Source organism: Hydractinia symbiolongicarpus, chromosome 2, assembly GCF_029227915.1.
Source record: "Hydractinia symbiolongicarpus strain clone_291-10 chromosome 2, HSymV2.1, whole genome shotgun sequence".
In the NCBI taxonomy this organism is placed as follows: Eukaryota; Metazoa; Cnidaria; class Hydrozoa; order Anthoathecata; family Hydractiniidae; genus Hydractinia; species Hydractinia symbiolongicarpus.
This window is the reverse complement of record NC_079876.1, coordinates 11,085,765-11,107,529: the sequence shown is the minus strand read 5'-3', so window position 1 is coordinate 11,107,529 and position 21,765 is coordinate 11,085,765. Positions and strand designations below refer to the sequence as shown.

The 21,765-nt window shown below is 31.8% G+C and overlaps 2 protein-coding genes across 9 annotated transcripts; both read left to right on the top strand.

Annotated features, from left to right (window-relative positions):
• The first annotated feature begins 5,273 nt into the window (after window positions 1-5,273).
• Window positions 5,274-6,063, top strand: LOC130629393 (splicing regulatory glutamine/lysine-rich protein 1-like). The gene is made up of 3 exons (XM_057442568.1): window positions 5,274-5,377; window positions 5,649-5,762; window positions 5,960-6,063. Exons 1-3 carry the CDS (start codon window positions 5,333-5,335, stop codon window positions 6,044-6,046), a joined length of 246 nt encoding a protein of 81 aa, XP_057298551.1. The 5' UTR covers window positions 5,274-5,332; the 3' UTR covers window positions 6,047-6,063.
• A 1,522-nt stretch (window positions 6,064-7,585) lies between these two features.
• Window positions 7,586-20,642, top strand: LOC130629390 (splicing regulatory glutamine/lysine-rich protein 1-like). 8 transcript variants are annotated; one of them, XM_057442563.1, is made up of 16 exons: window positions 7,588-7,681; window positions 7,773-7,882; window positions 8,379-8,394; window positions 8,850-8,927; window positions 9,763-9,798; window positions 10,435-10,467; window positions 10,646-10,672; window positions 11,059-11,106; window positions 11,390-11,416; window positions 11,920-11,967; window positions 12,766-12,801; window positions 13,078-13,143; window positions 13,325-13,411; window positions 15,115-15,233; window positions 19,498-19,539; window positions 20,405-20,639. In XM_057442563.1, exons 1-16 carry the CDS (start codon window positions 7,617-7,619, stop codon window positions 20,488-20,490), a joined length of 924 nt encoding a protein of 307 aa, XP_057298546.1. In that variant the 5' UTR covers window positions 7,588-7,616; the 3' UTR covers window positions 20,491-20,639. The 8 variants fall into 8 exon arrangements, with proteins under 8 accessions (XP_057298545.1, XP_057298546.1, XP_057298548.1 ...); XM_057442565.1 differs by having other exon boundaries at window positions 7,589-7,681; window positions 8,802-8,927; window positions 19,498-19,567; window positions 20,405-20,533; XM_057442559.1 differs by having other exon boundaries at window positions 7,590-7,681; window positions 8,802-8,927; window positions 20,405-20,635.
• The last annotated feature ends 1,123 nt before the right edge of the window (window positions 20,643-21,765 follow it).

The window sequence follows — 21,765 nt, the reverse complement described above, 5'->3', positions numbered from 1 at the left end:
CCTATGTATTTGGAAAATTAATTATTTTTCATTTAATTGCTGATCTCTTTCCAGTTAAAAATAAAAAGAATATTGTCTTGGCCATCACCTCTAAGCTTCCTTTGTAAATGATCGGGTAATATAATTAATGGAATTGTTTTTTCTGCTGCTCTATTAAACTTGGAACATGGGAAGTTTGAAGCAGATGAGAGCTTGCTTGGAAGTGGTGATGCAGTGGAAGGAACTCAAACGGAAATATTAAGATTTTATTTGACCATCCAGAGTCCTCTTTACCTATCCCAGTTAACTCCGTTAACGTTAAGTTGAAAACAGAGGTGATACGTTATGAAACTTCGTAGAGAATTGCAGCTCATCCGCGTGTTCTCCCCGGAGAATGGTAGCTACAGAAATCGTTAATAGCACTTAGATAGATAACATATTTTACATGGACACACCTGTTACATTGGACACATGCTCGACAAAACTTAGACTGTAAATAATGAATTTGGTACATCATACAAAAAAGGTATATACAAATCGCATTTATATAATGGTAAAACTTCGATCTTATTTCCCCCAGGTTGCAGCTATTCGAAATTTCTGTATTTCCAATCCTTCCAATATTGACGTATATATACAAACATGGTAAGGCTGCATCTCACAAGAACACAGTTGTATAAAATGAGATCATTGGAACAATGTGTATATTCTTGGGGTAGGAAGCCGTTGGTCTCCGATGGGGTACAAGTTAGACATTTCACGGTCAAACCTTCACAGTAGCAACCTTAATTAAACAGAATTTACAAGCAAAACGGCGTTGAAATGTTGCAAAAGGACAAAAATTAAGCAGTATATATCTAAAACATATTGCGTAATGCTTCGCAACCTTTTTTTAATTTCTAGTAAAAAACAGCCTAAATACACTATTTTGATTTAAAAAAAGATGGCGGATGGTTAGGCTATGATGTCCTAATTACGCTATCATAGACGAAATAAGCTATTTGGACAATCTCGCCCAGGACCTTGTTCTAGTCGATTAAAAACGATTTTGGTTGGTGGGCACGTTTACATGTAACTTTTATATCCGCCATGCAAATTCTATGAAATTTGAACTAAGCAAGATGACTAAGCCAGCAAGTAGTACAGGAAAATGATGGCGCGATTGACAAAGATTGCGAAGATATCGTCGATTAAATTTTCAATCTCCTTAGACTATTCTCTCCAAGTTAAGCTATTAAAAATCTCCTAATTTATCTACTACCTTATTTATGAGAAATAATCTAATTTGCAGTTGTCCCTAACGTCTAATGCAGGAGGAAATGATAGTGTTTTGGTATCCTTAGATATTTTTGAGGATGACACTTTGAATATATTATTGAAGTTTTAAACGAAGATGAACATTTAAATGAATTCTCAAACGATCTATGTGAAGACGTAAGTAATTTTTTGTTTTTTTTGTGCTGTTTTGATAGAAAAAGTAAGACTAACAAGCTAGGCTGCTGGGGGGAGGGAGGGAAAGCCTTTTGTATGTCACAGATATGACCACATTATTATCATATAGGATCGAACTTGGCAACTTTTCCTGTATGTATGTGACAAAGTGTGCAAAAGTAAAGGTGGATTAAAACTTCCTTAAGAAGCACAATAATAATGAGTTTGAGGCTAAAAAGGAAGATGAACAAAAGGACGAACTAGTTGACGAAGAATTTATACCTAAACTTTTAAGAAAGGCATTGGAAAATGTAGTAACTAGTACAATGATTTCTCAGAAATTATTTCAAAAGAATTTCAAGCATATGAAGAGTATGGTTTTGACAGAGCTATCTCACAAAAAACAGTACATCAACTTCTCCAACATAAAAGTGGCCATAACAAATCATCATAAAAATTCTATTCTTCATACTATACAAATATTGTTACACATGCTATAAATCTATGCTCCTGAAACAAAAAAACAATGTTCTGTGGACGACATTTGTATACTGTCACTAAATAGTTATTTAGAAATACATATTTATTTTTGATGTTAATAAACATAAGTTATGATATGTTTTTGCTACTTCCTTGTCTTCTAGAAATGACAGTTCTAGGACGGAGATATTTTAAACAGGGCCTGTTCTGTCGACCTCAAGATTATACACAGACTGTCTCTGTTAAAGATTGAATTTGTAATGTATTATACTTATTTTTTGTAGAGAAAAAGATAGAAGCGAAAAAGTCGACAAAGAATCAAGTGACGAATCATGACAAAAGTTAAAGAAAAAAAAAATCATGAATACTTTACACGAACTCGTGTTCTGTGTGTGGAATATAAACGTAGTTCTTTCATTGTATCGCGATATTTAAAATAATTTACATAAAAGAAAGTTCGTGAATACTTTACACGAACTCGTGTTCTGTGTGTGAAATATAAACGTAGTTCTTGTATTTTATCGTGATATTTCAAATAATTTACACAAAAGAAAATTCGTGAATACTTTACACGAACTCGTGTTCTGTGTGTGAAATATCAACGTAGTTCTTACATTGTATCGGGATATTTCAAAGAATTTACAGAAAAGAAAGTTCGTGTCTACTTTACACGAACTCGTGTTCTGTGTGTGAAATATCAACGTAGTTCTTACATTGTATCGTGATATTTCAAATAATTTACACAAAAGAAAGTTTGTGAATACTTCACATGAAATCGTGTTCTTTGCATGGAATATAAAAGTTATTTTTGCACTGACGTTGCAAAGATTTAAAACGAATATGGTACCAAATTTTGTTAACATAAACTCATAAACTCCAAATAACTAACCATAAATGCACAATAACTGTTCATTAGGAGAATGTGAATGTAGTAATCCGGAAGTATTCAAAAGAGCACAATCGCGTCTCCTACCCTTCGTAGGTCCATACAAACTCACAATTTAAGCGTTTGGTGCAACAACGCTTTAAAATTTAAAAGAATAAACCTGTTTATTGCCATTGTATATAGCTTGTTGACGTCATTTGGGTCGACATATTGGACGGATAGTTCCGTCAACAAATAATTCCCAGCAGAATGTTACTCCTGAACAGCATCAGGATACTCTCTTAACTTTATTAGAGCTAACTAAGTTTGACTGAGATCGTGCAATTTGTACTTAAAATGCTGATAAATCAAATTAACACGAAGGAAGGAATCATACTTAGTTCTAAAACGGATCTCCCAAATCGATGGAACATGTTGCCATACCCATATGGATTAGCCGTTTTCTATATATCATGCGGTTGTTTTGTTTTGTTTGAAGATGAGATTGTAACAGGTACTGGAGATGTGCAATAACTTATTTTGCTACTTCCCTCACGGAAAAGTCCGCCAAAGAGTAGAAAATGTATAGCAATGCCCACACGGACAGAGTTTTTGTTGTTTACACAGTTTAACTCAGGAAGCGTTTTTGATTCAGAAAGCGTTGATCATCACGACATGTCCTGTGATCGAGGATGGAATTTACGCAAACAGGCTAAGGTTCCGGCAAGCAAAATTAATGCGCAGATCATAATAGAAGTCCGTAAATTCCCGTTTATAATAAGGGAAGCCTTAGGTGCAACGTAAAAGACGAGTGCGTATTGAAATTTGCGCAGAATCTGTGCTGAAATTTGCGCAGGACTCCATTTACTTTTTGACATCTTTGATCAAAATCCGATCCGATGAAAAGTGTTCATCTTTTATTATACTCGTCTTGAAAAAGTATCTACTCTGTCAACAACCTCGTCTTCAGGGGTTCTTGACTTTTTGAGATGTAGCCCAAGCGCTAGCGGCTTTGACTTATCAGGTAACAAATTCTGGAGACGGGGATGGTTCACGCAGCTCGTTGATTCTTACCTGTTGGGAGACTGAAAAGAAAGATTGCTTTCTGGCACAACTTCTATTTGTCTTAGACATTAATTTTATAATTATTTACCAAAATGTTTTATGAGTTTTGCCGCAACATGTTCATGGGGTTTCTTTTACCATCTAGGAGATGTCGTCAAACTGGATTTCATGCCACAAAGAAAATTACCACATAATGGCGGCTTTTGACGAGTATCATGTAAACACAAAAAAATATGTCTTTATATTTGCTTTATTATTTCGAATTTTACTTAATAAATGTTAAATTGCTATTCTTCAGTATAATCAGGATAAGAGGAACTTTTTTAAAATGGGAAGAAGTTTTAAAAAAAGGGGAGAAGTACTGGAAATTAAAAACAGGTACGCAAGTGTGAATGTTTAATATATTATACAATATTTATTAACAGTTCTTTTATACATTAAAAAATATTATTACAAATAAATAAAAATAATTTTTACAATATAAAAATATTTATATAAAAATATTTATATAAAAATATATATAATTTATTTCTTATTAATATTATTTTAACCATTCTAAATAATTGTGTCAATTCTTTCATTTTTTTCTCGACTGCTTGTGTATATTATGGAAGAGCGAGACAAATAATTATTTTCAAAATACCCACTATACGTGGGTATTCTGTCGTCACGTGAACAGCCAGGGCCTTCAAAATATAAAAGGCCTAACCAGACTTGGGGACGAGGTTGAGAAAGTATATCAGTTGATGTTTGTAATAAGATTCACTCTACATTGCACCATGTGCATGTTTGAGACAGTTTAAAAAACACGTGACCTTTGACATGTGTCGCTTCTTGAATGAAATAAAAACGAAAATATTTTATTTGAAATGATCTCTACACGATTTTAAAATTAAATTTGAAAATAATTTTTACAAAAAAAAAAATGTTTCAATTTTGTTCCAATTAGTTTCAAAAAGTTTTAAATCGCTTCGTTGAATTAAAAATCATTTCGTAATCGTTTCCAAATCGCTTTTAGTGCAACACATGTATATTAACACAATTTTTGAAGAAATTAATTATTATTTGATAATTGATATATTCAATATCTTTATTCTTTATCACAAAGCTAACAAAACCACATCATATAGGAAGCAAAAACATCACAGTAACTTTGTTTAAAAAAAATATCAAAACAGGATCCTGGGAAGTTAAATCATCAACGTAGCTCATTTTAACACCATCAAAATATAATTGTACAAAGCAAAAACAGAGGGAATCATACAAAGTCTAAGTCAAACAAACAATTGGTTTCAAAACTATCAATACGTCTAACTTGTTTAAAATCAAACGTTGTATTGAAAAAATATTTAAATTTATTGATATCCCACCTTCCCCATCATAACCCCCCCCCCCCCCCTGCCTTATATTTAACCACTGCTAGTTTTATGAATAATCTTTGTTTTTTTAGAGGAAATTCCAGAGGAGGTTGAATGTCAGCATTTACTCAACACAACAAACGCATATGCCCAAATGACAGCAAATGGGTACTTATCACAAGCCTTCCCTGTTGAAGATGTAATACCATTTTTATGTTTTTTTATGATAAAAACAGGGTATTCATTTACAACTTTAACAAAACAGACAATGGCAGACTTCTTGAAGATTTTTGCATATGTGCATCAAATAGGTTAGGTACTAAATTGGCACATGTGGTATTGATAGCACATCTTACTTGACTTATATGTCTGTGGGTAGGTGTGTAGATGCTTCGATTTTTACAAATTTTGTATTGATTCTTAATATTGCAGTTTTGTTAACCCAAATGTTTTTTTTTGGGATAATTTAGGTACCCACAAATATACCAGGTTTGCCTCCACCACCGGTGATAACATGCACCACAGATCCGATGGAGTTGGAAGAAATTAAAAGGACAATATTTGTAGAAAACATTCACGACTCGGTATGTCTGCAATGTTGCTTTAATTTCATATATGTTTGCTGATACATGCAGCACTTTTGATTGGCTTTTTAAAGAAAGATTTTTAGCGCTTTTCCTAACTTTGATTCATTATCAACTATTTGGTTTTTGCTGGAAATTCCTTATTTGTGGTATAAAGCGAATGTTATTTTTGTTCACTTGTTGATCTCTTTTTCTAGATTACCTCTGAACAGTTAATGGCATTTTTTTCTGGAGTTGGTGAAGTTAAATATATGCGACTTTGTAAATCTGAAGAACAAAAGTAAGTTGATTCGAAGTTAAATTTTTCATAAAACTTACAGTACTGTAAAAAAGTTTGTTAACATCATGGTTCGTATTTTTACCGCGCTGCACACGAACCACGAAAGTCCACAGTGCATATTTTTTTACTAATCATGGACTCCACGAACGTTACATCGTGGCTTACACGATTAAAGATTAAACTTTACATTGTGGCGTCCACAATAGATTTGTTGTATTGTTACAACAACAAAGAATAAATTACTTAACAATTAAATAAATTTAAAACCAGCAGCGATAAAAATGTTTAACATTTTTTTTATTTGTTGGTAGATGTAGTTATATTAGATTTTGATCCTTCGTCAATTGAGCGACGACAAAAAGTTGTTTTAAAATTATAAAAACAGGATTGTAGAAAGCGAAAAGATCGTTGTAGATCGTTTAGATCGTAGAAAGCCAGACTATTGCCTCAGGTCATTTAAAAATCGTGAAAACGGGATGGTAAGACGCTAAAAGATCGCTATAGATCTATAGGATATAGATTTATAGGAAAACGGCATTGTAGAAAGCAAAAATATTGCTGTAGATTGTTTAAAATTCATGAAAAAGCACAAACAAAAAGGTCACTGTAGAACGTTTAAATATCATGGAAACAGCATTGTAGAAAGCGAAAAGATCGTTGCACATCGTTTAGAAACAGTAAAAACGGGATCGCAGAAAGAGAAAAGATCGCCATAGATTGTGTAACAATCATAAAAACGGGATAGTAGAAATATATCAAGCAAGAGCAAAAAACATGCTTCGTTGAACGGAATAAAAGCTGAAATAAACAAATTAACTGTCATAACATATTTTTTTGAAAGAAACAATTAAATTATAATTGCTATACAATAACAAGAAATCATGGATCTCTCGAAAATGATCGTGGGACACACGATCCTTTGTGAAGATAATGATTTTAGCATGGAGGCCACGATGCAATGTTGGAATTTTTGGTAATCGTGGAGACCACAATGGCATTGTGGTTCGCATGCACCACAATCGTTACACGAACACAATGTTAACAAACCTTATGACAGTACTGTATGTTGTTTTTGCCTTTCTGTCAACCAAAAATTTGTTTAATGCATATTAATTTTCTGACAAACAAATTGTTTAGGAAGTCATTTTCTGTAGAAATCAGGAATACTGAAATAAGTGAGATAAACAAGTTTTCCCAAAATTTTACTTATGTTAAAGACATTATGGTTTTAAGAATTTTCAGAAAATTTTGTTCGATTTTGATTAGTGTTTAAGATTTTATGGCCCTATTTTGGGGCCTGTTTTAACAAATTTCTGAGTCTTATGTTTGAAATTATATACTTCATGAAATTAGTGTTACATCTACTTTAATTTCATATGGATTCTGAACTCTGTTAAGTCCAATTGTGTACCAGTTTTTCTTCAACTTATGCAAAATTCAAGGTACAAAACCCATCTTTTATACTGAGTGGCTGACTGAAAAGAAAACTGCTTTTAAGTATTGATTGAAGTCTGTAACAGTTGTGTAAAAAATTGTTATTAATTCTTCTTATATATGCCTTCATTGAATTTTCCATGGTTGAATCTGTACCTACTGCTCTGCAGTATAATGGAGTTTTATTTGGAAATCGTTCTCTTAAGTATAATAATTATTATTGTTTTTATACCTTTATCTATCTAGTCTAAAATTTAACCTCTTGCAATAAAATTCATGCAATGGTTTATTTTTAGAGTAACTCATGCAAAGAGCCCTGTTGTGAAGCCCGAGAGTGAACGGATTGCAACAGGTAGATCTACAATAAGAACTATGCGTGATGTTGTAAAACGCCCCACTTTCGACCGTAAGTTGTTTTTTGTAGTTTCTTTCTTATTAGCAATAATTTGTTTTCTTTAGAAGAACTTTAGTTCCTAATGAGGAATGTAAGGCTCAAGTTGTGCTATAAATAATCTGTAATCCTTGTATTTTCTAATTATATGTACCGTAAAAACATTTTTTTGAATTACTCAACTCGAGTACAACAATATGTATTATTTGCTGTTAGATCGACCATTACTGAGATGTAGGTTAAGATATCTCAGGCATTGAATCGTACAGCACTCCATCGATGATGTAATTTTGTTGGAAATATATAACATACATATTTTATTTTATTTCTAACATATCACAGAAATACTAAAACAGGAATTTTCATGTTTACATTTTGTTGCAGTACCAATTAGGTATGATGAAAATTAGCCAGCTATAATCCCAAACAATTGTGCGTACTATTATTTACAAAACCGAAATAAATGATGAAATGAAAGTTTTCACTGAGAAATATTTACTACTTTTTTTAGGTGAAACAAGATCAAGGTATGATATTTTAAAGTTATTTTTCAATCTTTTCCTATCACTTTTTCCCAAATGCATTTTTTCTTATTTGTGTTAATTTAAATTGGGGAACTGAGGACGAAGATTCGATCCTAAAGATTTGACATGAGTACTTGGAATAAGACAAGTTGTAACGTGTTATATTAATTTATAATCGATTGCTATTACTATCATTCTAAAACAGACTGTAAAAATAGAATTGATTGTATATGAATCTTGTTGTAAAATAAGATAAGTAAAAACATTTTTGCCTATAAATGTGATTCTGTAGTTCATTATTTTTGCCATATTGTTTAAGATACAAAAACTTTGTCATCTCAACCTCACTTCCTCAACTTTTTCTTTCTTTTTTAATAAGATTTTTGGGGACAGTTTTTTCATAATTTTAGTTTATTTGATGTTAAGTCGATTCCAAACGACTCCACTGGTAATTATAGATCGCCTACAAGAAGACGCAGTCGATCCCGAACCCGACGATCCAGATCTCGGTCCCGTTCTAGACGTCGCAAGTCAAGGTACTTGACCTGTCTGGATCAGATGTATTTAGGATCAATTCCAAAATGTTTCTACACATTGCATTATTCATATTGTTTGATTATATTAATTTATTTTGAAGATATGTAGAACAAATTAGATCAACAAGCAGTTTTAACTACAATTTTTAATAGATTTGCAAAATGTGAATAAAACAAATATCCCCGTGAAAACAGGAATTGTGTAAATTTCTTTTCTTTCTTATACCATTGCTTTAGGATAAATGTAATGACAGTTTTTTCTATTTTCCACTCTACTTTTTGAATTAACTGTATGAAGTTCATTGCTTAAAATACCGTGACTGCTGAGAAATTAAAATGACAGGTCAAGTCAATTTTTGGGGAATCAAAAAAAAGTCTGAGAAGCAATGTGGAAATCTTTAATTAAATTTTGAAACTACTTAAACATATGAAATTTAACCATTGGCGAGGAAAACAGCATAATAATTAAGTAAAAATTGACGTGTTTTTCACAATTTAATTTGCCCACAAGTGATATATGAAACTTTTTTTTGAAGCTTGTTGTAAATGTTAATTGTTTATTCGCTTTGAGTTTTAGCGGTTATACACTTTACGCTTTGCCATATAGCTACACTCTTGTTGAACTATGTGTTATTTTTGTTGCGAGAATTTTAGGAGCGTCTTTATTTTTACTCGTGGAAGGCACAATAAGCTGCCAGTGAATTTTACCGTTCCTTTTTTGTATCTTGATAGTCAAATGCTAAATTTCGGCAGTCATTGACCGTTGACAGTCCGTTATTTTAAGCGCTTGTAGTTGTTAAGAATTTATGGTGTCCAATGTTTTGATATTTTTTAGGTCTAGATCTCCAAAGCGTAGAAGGTCCCGTACTAGGTATTAAGTCTATCATTTTTCTATTGATGTATATTAGTTTAGTAAATTGAGATACATTCTTAGGCCATGATTCATTTCTGCATAAATTAGTCCCCACTTCAACAATTTTATGATCTTTATTAAATGGACTATATGACCATGCAGTCTTATTGCCGTATGTTCTGCCTCTTGTGACAGATCTTTACCTGTGGCACGAATAATTTTTGAAGCTATAAAATGGTATGATTGCAGAAATGTAGAATGTAATTGGCTAAAAATAAGTTGCCCTAAGTCCATGTGTATTAACGAAGCTTGGGCACTATGTTTTTTATTTGTTTATATATATATTTAAATATATGTTTTCAATTAGTCCCGATCTGTTGTGCCTTTAAATTATTTTTTACTTACCTTTACTTACATACTCCAAGCTAATATTTTATTTTTGATCTTTAATTAAAACAAACGTGACCATTTTCATGTTTCTAGACATGATCACCTGAATGAAAAATAATATAATACATGACTTTGAATAGAAAAGCACGTTATACAGTGTAAAAGTTCTAAATCCCTATTAATGCAGTTTTCAAGTTGTTATTCAGTTTTTGTGCTCCTGCTGTTGTTTGAACAATTCAAAATTTGTTTTTTATTAATTTTTAGATCTCCAGTGCGGCGAAGAAGAAGCTATTCAAGGTAGTATATACTATTGTTTATTAACAAACTAAGATCTAAAGAGAGGGAGATTTTTTTTTAACCCTAACTTTTTGCCAAGATAATGCAACTTTCTGTGTTGTCAATGAACAAAATTTAATAATACTTAATAATTATTTTATTAGGTGAGTTTTTGAATCTTGTTCTTCTTATCATTTAGTGCAGCTTTGGACAAAACAAAAACAGGGTATTATAATAATTCCTCTATTACGTGTCCCTGTGTTGTACGAGTACCTTTTAAATCTATTGTTTTTTGTGAAAATCTTAATAGAAAATGAGTTTTTATTTACCTTTGTGGATAAAAAACTTGGGTGGTAATTAGAATCATTAGACCAAATAGTTCTCTTAATAGAAACTGCGACAGTAACTGTTAAGAACTTATTTATTGTTGTATCATGTGCAACAAACCAGCTTATATTAGCTGTTATTTATGATTGAAGGTACCAAAAGCCAGATTGATTGAACAAGGACTTTTATTTTATGTCTAAAATGTTAAAATCAACACATCGGTAAATGTAATTTTACATTTGTTGTGTAAGCATCTAATTTCGGATATTGTTTATTATTTCACAGATCACCAAGACGCAGTAGTAGACGAAGTCGCAGTCCATCTCGTTCAAGGTATTTAAATTTTGTTGTTGTTGTTTTTCCTGTCACTTAAATATCTGAATTGTTCAACTGACTTCTAGACTTCTTATAAAAGATATGATAAAAGATTTAAGTAAAAAATGAAATAAAAATGCATATCCATATAGTTTCCCAACCAAATGTTGTTTTCCATTGTGGAAATTTAATTTCGATGTAAGTTTCTGTATTTTTAAACCAACTTAATGTTATTTTACTTTTTTGAATGGACGTAATTACAACCATTGGTGAATTGTTGCATTGTGTTTTTATCATTTAGTGCGGCTTTGGACAAAACAAAGGCTGGGTATTATGATAATTCATCTATTATGTTTTCCTCTGGTTGTATACCATTCTCTGTCTAATTAACCTAACTTAAAGGAGTTTGGGGGAGTGTTAGCCTGCAAGCACAATAGGGCCAATGCTTACAATAAAAAAGGAAAATGTCATATATTCAAAATTTTTCCTATTATTCAAATCTGATCATGGTCATTAATAATATTTCCAGAAATTTTTGTAATTATTCACATAATAATGCTTGGTGTTATATTTTTGGTTTAATTTTCTTTATCCTGACTTAGCAAAGGGTGTTTTTATGAATGATATTTATTGCTCAGAGTGTGGCGATTGAGTGACACAAAACATCAATCAACTTTAAAGTCATTCATCAAAACTTAAATTACATCAGTTCATCTGATTTAAAAATATTGGTTCTAGCATTGAATTAATATGGCACTAACTATATTAAATTTAACATAGTTACCAGGTATTTGCAAATCGCATCAGATTCATGATATCCCTTCTTTATAGATCTCCCAGACGAAGCAGTAGACGAAGTCGAAGTAGATCCCGCTCAAGGTATTTACGTTCTTTTAAATCTTCCGTGCTTGAAATTACAGTTTTTTAACTTCCAGTGAATTGATCTTTTTTGTTTGTTTTTGTACACTTTTGGTTGTTTCACACCACACACTGCAGCACTTTTTGAATGAATTCATACTTCCTCTAAAAATTCACGCTGTGCCATAATGAATGCAAACTCACACTTTTCAGTTTCTTCAATATGTTTGTGGCTGATTAATTTGCTTAGTAATTTTTTGTTCACTTCATTTTGAGTTACCTTTACCAGTCTTTTAATATATGACAGCCACGTGAAATAGAATTTTAGGGAAAGCAAGTTTGTACTTTCCATATTTGTGTCTGATCAGTTTCCTCCATAATTTTTTGTTCACTTCTTTTTAAGTTACCTTAAACAGACTTAAAATATGGAAGCTACGTGGAACAGAATTTTTAGCAAAGCAATTTTATACTTTTTACATTTTGTGGCTGATCAGTTTCCTTAACAATTCTTTGTTCACTTCACTTCCACACCCTCCAAAACCTTCAGTAAAACCTGTTTAAATCTTCCAGCTTTGGTGTTAATCAATTCCCTCGATCAATTATAATCTCATATAACAAAACTTTGGCAAATTACCGAGCTATAAATTGCCCCATACTATTCAAATTAGTTGTTAACAGCTAATTAACATCTTCTATAAGGTAGGGTTAGAATCAATAGGTTTAGTACACAAAATTAAAGATCTGCAATGAATAATGTGTATCTACAAAATAATTTTATAAAAAGAGACAAAATTGTAACTCGGGTATTTGTTATTTCAGGTCTCCAAAACGTCGAAAATCAAGATCTCGTTCCAGGTAAGTTATAAGTTAGATTTTTGTTCTAGAAGCCGCTTATATTTCTTTCACATCACATTCACAAAAATAAATACATTCAGTATTTATTTTTATTACACCAATGTTTTCCTAAAATCGTTCAAACAAAAATATATCTAACATTGGTTAATTTATTTACTGGTGTCAGGTATAATGCCCTTAATAAGGTATTTAACTTATGACGCACAGTGTTTACTTCTACCCATTAATTTATGTGGATAATGAAAATAAATAAATTTATAAATAACTGCTATTTAGAGATCGACGCAAAAGACGAAAGTCTGTTTCCAAATCTTCATCGCGGTCTCCTAGAAGACGATCCAGGTATGAAAACACTTTTATTTATCACGAATGAAGTGTTTTTGATTGGGAAGCCCTGCATGGAGAACTGCATCTATAACAGATGTCAAATCTTTACTTTTTGTAAATTTACTTCATAAAAAGAACTGCTTGAAAAAGAGATTTTAAACTTCTTTTGAACTTCATTTTTATTAAATTCATTTAGAAAAAAATCAAAATCAAGATCTCGTTCTCCTGCAAGAAGAAAATCCCGGAAATCAACTTCCAAGTCTCCTGATAGATCATCCTCCAAGTATGTATATGATCACTGACTTGTTATTTGTCACTTGATACAAGTTGTTGTCAGAATTTGTTTAAATTACGATTTCTTCATTATCTAATAAAGAAATACTGTATGTTGGCAATATCACAGATACTAATGTGTTCCATTTTTCCCAAATAGACTAGAAATGTAATTTGCGAAATTCCTATCTTGAAAATATGATAGTTCTTGCGTGCTTGTATATTGGATTCTTTGTTACCTTGGTTGTTTCTTTATCTATTTTTGGTTTTGTCAATTCTGAATTGCTTAATTATACAAATTGTATAATTAAGATCTTCCTCTTCTTGTTTTTTCAAACTTCATTACCCAATTGTAGATAAATGTTGATTCTACATGGTTGCTTTAATGATTTCAAGAGAATAAAGTAACATAAATAAGTTAGATAGCAATTTTGCAGCATTAGCTTCAAAGTATTGTGGATCCGCCTGTTCAACCTTATTAAATATTATTCGTATTTTTTAATTAAATTAATAAAAATGTTTTGCCAGGACTGATTTCTGCTCTAAAGAGGATAAAAACATGGCAAAAAGTGCGCACCTGACTGGAAATAAAACTGAACAAAGCAAAAACAGACTGAAACGTTAAAGAATTGTTGTATTTCCTCAATTTAAAGTTGATTTTACTGCCGTTTGCTACGAGATGTTGGAAGCAGATTCGATTAAAAAAGAACAAATGTTTGTTAAAATAATCACCTCAAAGTTTTTATTTAAGATTTTTTTTTTTTATAATCCAAATCCTGAAGTCAATGTTGTTTTCGTGGTTGTCAAAATTAAATGGCTACTTATTTGAATCTAGATACTAAAAATATAATTTTAACAATGGATATCTAAATTATTTTGTAGTTGACACTCAAGTTAACAATTAAAATATTGACGTTTTCCTTAATCTGACTTTTACAGCGGACAGTTATAGCTAGCTAGCTATTTACAGAGATATGCAAAAAAATCACAAGTAAAAAGTTACCCTAAAATAAATTGTCACGTTACCTATCCAAACTGAATATTGTTTGTAGTAGCCATCTGCTATTGAATTTTTTAGAATTTATTACTTTAAGAGGATTTGGTGTGGATTTATTAGGTGAAATGGAAAATGGTGTAACAATCTTTTTATAATATGCTATGAATATTCTCACTTACTGTTCACTTATATTATAGTTATATATCATTATAAAACGTATTTTTTCTATTTTTATGTTTTTATTCCATACATTTGCAACATTTGATACCTATATTCTCCAAAAATATTAAACTCAAAATTATTTGTGCATCGTTTTTTTTTGAATAATGGAAATATAATGGTAACAAACATGTGTCAGATATAATAAAAAAGTAGCTAGGAAAAGTTGTTTGCAGGCTGGTCACTTAGTTTACCTTAATACCAACTTAAAAGAATGCATCAGGGTGAATAATTTTTTTTTATGTTATAAGCTAAAGTTACTCATTCACAACCAAAAAGCACTGATATTTTGTAGCATGTTTTCAAAAGCATTGACGAGTGCTTACGTTTCGGTGTGTTTAAAAGTAGAAGTATTTGATGCTGCTTTTACAATGCCGGATCAGATGTTTCAAATTATTGTTTAATTTGTGCATGCAGTATTTTTTACCATTGATAATCCTCTCAACCTATATTACTTGATCCATTTTTTTTTTAAAGTCAGCAATGCATTTTCTTAGGAAAAAAAAGAAAGAGAAAGATCGAGAAAAAGAGAAAAAGGAAGGGAAAAGCAAGAAAAAAGAGGAAGGAGAAGTCAAAGAAAAAAATAAAGACAAGGAAGCAGAGGCTGATGACCAAGGTAATGCAGAATTTCATAAATATTCTCATTTTGAGACAACACGTTCTTTGGAAATGTGTTCGAAACATCTTGGAATTACTTGACTATTTACTTGTTGTATTAATTCACAGCTTACCCACTAGCTTAAATAGCCCCACAGTCAAAGACCATGGACACTCAATCAGAGTGAATTCATACTTGGGCATTAGGTGCTTTTCGACACTAAGTTAAAGCGGTGTTTCTTCAGATTGAGCGGTTAATTAAGCACTGGGTGCTTAATCGGTCATTGTGGTATACTGGAAGTAAATACAATCAAACTTGTACTAAGAATCAATAAAGAATCAAAATGGCCATTTTTGTCATATTTTTTATTTTTGTATTCTTGAAAAACTTATAGAGCTTGTAACTCCTACAACAGATAAAAAATGGGAAAATAAATGGGACCTTTTCTCAAAAAATTTAAATCTTGATATCTCAAAAGCATTGTTACCTGGTATACCTTAGTATGTTTGGGGATTAAAAGTAAACGAAGTTATAAATAAAATATTAAACATGCTTAACCCTCAACGACTGGTGTCCCTGAGGCAGAGCGTTCACCATAAAATGGTGGGTTTGTGGTAGAGCTTTTGCCTCCAGTGCGGAAGATTGTGGGTTCAATCGATGATCAAGTCATGTCAGGGGCTATAAAAGTGTAATTCGATCCTTTCTGCTAACGTTCCGCCAATGAAAAAAACAAATTCACTTTTATTATAAAATGTTCTTTTTAAAACCTTAAATACGTGTTTCTAAAGCGTATTTATCTCGAAAATTCTTACACTGTATGTTTTGCAACTCATATTTGCATAAAAATATCAGTATTCCTTTGATGTTTCTTTATTTCATGAAGTAACGAGGAACAGTACCAAAAAAATTAGATGTCAAGTTCACGTTGTTTCATGAAACTTGAAGTTTTGAGTTTGAAATAACACAAACTAAACATGTTTCCACTTTGAACTAAGAAATTATGTTCAAAAATTAATTATGTTATTTCGCATTAGTCACCATTGAAAACGAAGCTTAACCCTATTCGGTCCGGGGTTTTCGAACATATTATGACCGGGTGGGATTCCCTCTTCCCCTCCCCCTCAATAACCTTTCATAGGATTGTCTAAATTGAATAAAACTTGGCACACTTATAGTATGTCAAAAGGAACAAAATGGCAGCAATAAATTTTTGCTTGCATTAGCACTTTTTCTGTGACGTAATCAAAAGCTTGAAATTTGTTCAAAATACCACTATCTGCTTAAAATTCAATTACTTTAGTTCTAGAGCGAATTTTTACATTCAGTTTGAAGTTTCTGAAAGCTAAATGAAAGTTATCTAACATATTTTCCGGTTTTTACATAGATCGTATGAAAAATTGCCAAATATTGCCCGACAATCCGTTTTTTCCGATTTTCGGGTAAAAATTTAAAATTTTACCCGAAAAAAATCGATAAATCGGATTAACTACGTGACTAAAACATGCAAAATGTTTCTTCTTGATAAAACAAAGTTGTGTTGTAAGTTTCAAGTTCTAAACAAAATCCTAACAAGAGTTTCCCCATTAAAAGGGTTTCAAAGAGATTTTTAGGGGTAGTTTCGAGTAATAGCCAATATCAAAGCCTCTGAAATATATGGGACCTAAACATTTTGCATGCTGGTGTCTAATGCTTTACACGGCACAAGTACTGCTTTAAAAGAAAATGAGCAATTTTTCGTTACTTTTTTCCTTAATTTTTATTCTTATCATTTTGTTACTTTTATTATTATTATTTTGAGTCCGAAAATGTAACGAGTCCGTCCTCAACTTTAATATACTTTTCATATAAAAAATTATTTTTTCAAATTAGTCGATTGCCACGCTCGCAAATTAAGAGGAAGTATCTCTTGAAATAAAACGGCTAAAACACCTTTCCTGAATTTTATAATCTATATAATAATACGCCAGTTCTGTCTGTCTGTCTGTCTGTCTGTCTGTCTGTCTGTCTGTCTGTCTGTCTGTCTGTCTGTCTGTCTGTCTGTCTGTCTGTGACTTTTGCAAAGTGGATAAAATTTCTTTAATAAAGTCTATAAAACATCGTCTATAAATTTGTTCTGTAAATTAGCAAACTTTGACGTTAGAGCAATATTGACGCCAAAGGAAAGTATATTAAGATTAGTGTAGCCACTGCATTGCACTTTTAAATTTAAGGCTAAATAACTTGGAAACGAGTGGAAATAACTGACGTCATCTTCTGCGTAGGTAACTAGGGACCACTTTGGGTAAGTTTCCCAAACTTAGGTCCCCGAATCCGTTTCGGAATGGACGGGTTGATGACATCGCCAAAAACCTTCAAACCCTAATATCTCTGCAACCGTTTGTCAAAAATACGCGATCCTATACATTTTCTTGATCAGCGTTTCAAGACGTATATAAAAAAAGCAGCAGGTATACAAATTTTTTTAAAAAAATTTTGGGGGGTTTGACTGGCCATTGTTGACGTCAGCAAAGTTTTAAAACCGTTATATCTCATTAACCGCTTATTAAAAAGACATGATCATATACATTTTCTTAGTCAGCGTTTATACCTCTGCACAGTACAGGCAACGAATAAACAAAATTTCGCCAAAAATTTTTGTAATTGCACTGCTGACGTCAGCAAAAAATCTAAAGCAACCTATTTTTCCATTGTCCTTCTGCCTAAGTGGATTTTTCCACGGGCCTTATCGACTAGTAATCAATAAACAGCTTGATTTTTTCATGACATGCTCTTTAATACCAAGCTAATAAACGGTGTATAGCTTTATGTACTATTTTGTACATTTTTTACTGATGAAAGCTAGCTAGCTTTATCTTATATTCTGATATAAGGAAAAAAGAAAAGATGTAGCTAGTCTCTTATAATAATACAGAGACTGTCTCTGTTTGTAACAGGCAAAGTGGATGTCTTCATTTTCCTTTGATGTTGCCGAAAAACTTATGTCTAATATGTTAAATTTTCTGACGTTACGGCGCGACGTCAATAACACTACTTTAACGTCAATATCCTATATTAAATTAATGAAGCCATTACAGTGCAGCTAAAACTTAGAGGCCAAATAACTTGGAAGTGAGGTGGTGACGTCAATGATTTTTCACTGCGTAGGTAACTAGAGAAAACCTAGGACCAATTTGTGTGAGTTTTCCAAACCTGGGTCCCCAAATCCGGACGGGTTGATGACGTCATCAAAAAACCTTTAAACCTTGATATCTCTGCAACCGTTTGTCAAAAGTACTTAATCCTATACATTTTTTGATCAGCGTTTCAAGATCTATACGATGAAGGCAATAGGTATATAAATTTATAAAAAAATTTTTTCGATCTTGATGAGGCCATTGCTGATTTAAATTTTTAAAACTCTCCTTATATCTCATTAACTGCTCATATCAAAAGCACATGATCATATACCTTTTCTTGATCAGCGCTTTAATCTCTACACGATAGATGCAACGTGAAAACAAAACTTCTAAATTATTAATGGTAGGTTGCTGACGTCATCAAAATTTTTATCCTGCCTCAGTGGATTTTTCCACGGGCCTTATCGACTAGTTTGTAATAATTATGACGTTATTCAAAATTTTATAATAGTTCTATGCTTTTCAAATAAGGATATTCAGATAGAATATCAAATTATCATGACAAAATTTGCATGCAGGTGTCTAATAGATAAATATTGAAACTCAATAAGTATTCTAGCCATGCAACATAACATTAAAGAGTTATTAAAAAAAAACCCGGACCGAATAGGGTTAAACAAGCAGCTATTGTGCTTAAATGTTTTTCATAGCTCAAATTAGAGCTTTAAAAGCAAAATAGCACATTTAGCATTATTAGAAACTGAAAAGGCTATCCTGGGTAAATAATAACTGTGCTTTAAAATGAAATTGTTCTCATACAACAGACAAGAAAAGTAAAAACCTTTTTGGTACAAATTCGGAACTAGACCTTATTACTGTAGAGATTGTGAAGGTTGTGGTTTTTCTGTTTGTTCTTCTGAGCCTTGAGAGTCGGTAAGTCGAAATACTATTCGATAACAAATTTATCTTACATAGTTTTATTTTACATCAATTTGGGTAATGCGTGTTTCATATATCCTGGGTACCTTAACACGTGCATAGTAAATGCTTTCCATTTCAAATGGCGCGTATTAATGTGCAGGATAGATTGTAATCATATATAGAGATGAAAATCGCTAATTTGTTTTTGTAGGAAGTAATATGTTGTTGTTTTTGTTGTTATTTAGAGCTAAACAGCCTACTCACAAAAATCTACACGTTTGAAGAAGGTATTACGAATTTATTCATCTAGAATTTGTGAGTTTGTATAACCCCCTCAAAATGTTTTTTTATATTCTGGAAAATACCTTAGAAAGTACTGGTTCACACAAAAAGTTATTTCCAAGTCGCCATTTAGGAGTTTTTTTTCTTTCTCAAGTAAATCTATTTTCTTTCTTTAACATAATATTTCGAAATGTATCTAGACCAACTTTAACCAAAGCTTTGGGTATTTTCCACCTAAGGCTAGGTAACTTCTGTAACAGATTTACCAAAGCTATGAGTGTATACCATTTTAAAAGAATAACAGATTTACCAAAGCTATGAGTATATACCATTTTAAGAGAATAAACTTTTGCAACTTTTTTATCCTGCAATATATTGAAATCAGATACTAACTGGTTTGTGGAAACATATTGAAAATCACAACAAATAGAATTTCACAGCACACAAAGAACTGTGTAATTGTGTCATCACGCAAAACCGTTTTGTCTTTATTCGCTTAAACAAATGACGTTTTGGGTAAAGGTTAACTTTGAACGATGTTTGTATTCCTATAGTACCCGATGTTGTGTATATAAAGTAAGCTAGGTGACAGCACCAGCTGCAATTTATCTATACTCGTGAAACAAAAAAAACAATGTTCTGTGGACGACATTTGTATACTGTCACTAAATAGTTATTTAGAAACACATATTTATTTTTGATATTAATAAACATAAGTTATGATATGTTTTTGCTACTTCCTTGTCTTCTAGAAATGACAGTTCTAGGGCAGAGATATTTTAAACAGGGTCTGTTCTGTCGACCTCAAAATTCTAAACAGATTTTCTGGTAAAGATTGACTTTGTAATGTATTTTACTTATTTTTGGTAGAGAAAAAGAGCGAAGCGAAAAAGTCGAAAGATAAAGAATCAAGTGACGAATCATCACAAAAGTTAAAGAAAAAAGAAAGTTCGTGAATACTTTACACGAACTCGTGTACTGTGTGTAAAATATAAACGTAGTTCTTACATTGTATCGTGATATTTCAAATAATTTACACAAAAGAAAGTTCGTGAATACTTTACACGAACTCGTGTTCTGTGTGTAAAATATAAACGTAGTTCTTACATTGTATCGTTATATTTCAAAAAATATCCACAAAAGAAAGTTTGTGAATACTTTACACGAACTCGTGTTCTGTGTGTAAAATATAAACGTAGTTCTTTCATTGTATCGTGATATTTCAAATAATTTACACAATAGAAAGTTCGTGAATACTTTACACGAACTCGTGTTCTGTGTGTAAAATATAAACGTAGTTCTTACATTGTATCGTTATATTTCAAAAAATTCCCACAAAAGAAAGTTTGTGAATACTTTACACGAACTCGTGTTCTGTGTGTAAAATATAAACGTAGTTTTTACATTGTATCGTGATATTTCAAATAATTTACACAATAGAAAGTTCGTGAATACTTTACACGAACTCGTGTTCTGTGTGTAAAATATAAACGTAGTTCTTACATTGTATCGTGATATTTCAAAGAATTTACACAAAAGAAAGTTTGTGAATACTTTACATGAAATCGTGTTCTTTGCATGGAATATAAAAGTTATTTTTGCACTGACGTTGCAAAGATTTTAAACGAATATGGTACAAAATTTTCTTAACATAAACTCATAAACTCCAGAGAACTTTGAGAATTCTGAATTCATCATGAAGTGCACAAAGTGAATTCATTTTTCCAGCAGCACTCAAGCCTATCTTCAACTTTTTCTAAAAATGCGAGTAATTCACAATGTCACCAAATATACATTCCACAGATATTCTCACTTTGCTCATGGCCTCATTTAACGGTCTTTGATTAGTAGTATATTCGCATCCTTAAAGGGCCATAAGTATTTGTGGACGAATGAGGTATGCAGGATAACCATAAATGCACAATAACTGTTCATGAGGAGAATGTGAATGTTGTAAACTTTGAAGTAATCCGGAAGTATTCAAAAGAGCACAATCGCGTCTCCTACCCTCCGTAGGTCCATACAAACTCGCAATTTAACCGTTTAGTCCAACAACGCTTTAAAATTTAAAAGAATAGATCTGTTTATTGCCATTATATATAGCTTGTTGACACCTTTTGGTTCGACATATTGGACAGATAGTTCCAACAACAAATAATCCCCAGCAGAATTTTACTCATGACCAGCATCAGCATACTCTCTGAGCTTTATTAAAGCTAACCAATTTTGAG

Excerpts from the sequence above, each read along its gene's own strand:
- LOC130629393 (XM_057442568.1), top strand. The coding sequence starts at position 5,333 with ATGACAGCAAATGGGTACTTATCACAAGCCTTCCCTGTTGAAGAT. Across the intron at positions 5,378-5,648 it reads AAGCCTTCCCTGTTGAAGAT|GTACCCACAAATATACCAGG; the intron begins GTAATACCATTT and ends GGGATAATTTAG. Across the intron at positions 5,763-5,959 it reads TAGAAAACATTCACGACTCG|ATTACCTCTGAACAGTTAAT; the intron begins GTATGTCTGCAA and ends CTCTTTTTCTAG.
- LOC130629390 (XM_057442559.1), top strand. The coding sequence starts at position 7,617 with ATGGTTGAATCTGTACCTACTGCTCTGCAGTATAATGGAGTTTTATTT. Across the intron at positions 10,673-11,058 it reads TTGGACAAAACAAAAACAGG|ATCACCAAGACGCAGTAGTA; the intron begins GTATTATAATAA and ends ATTATTTCACAG. Across the intron at positions 13,144-13,324 it reads TCTCCTAGAAGACGATCCAG|AAAAAAATCAAAATCAAGAT; the intron begins GTATGAAAACAC and ends AAATTCATTTAG.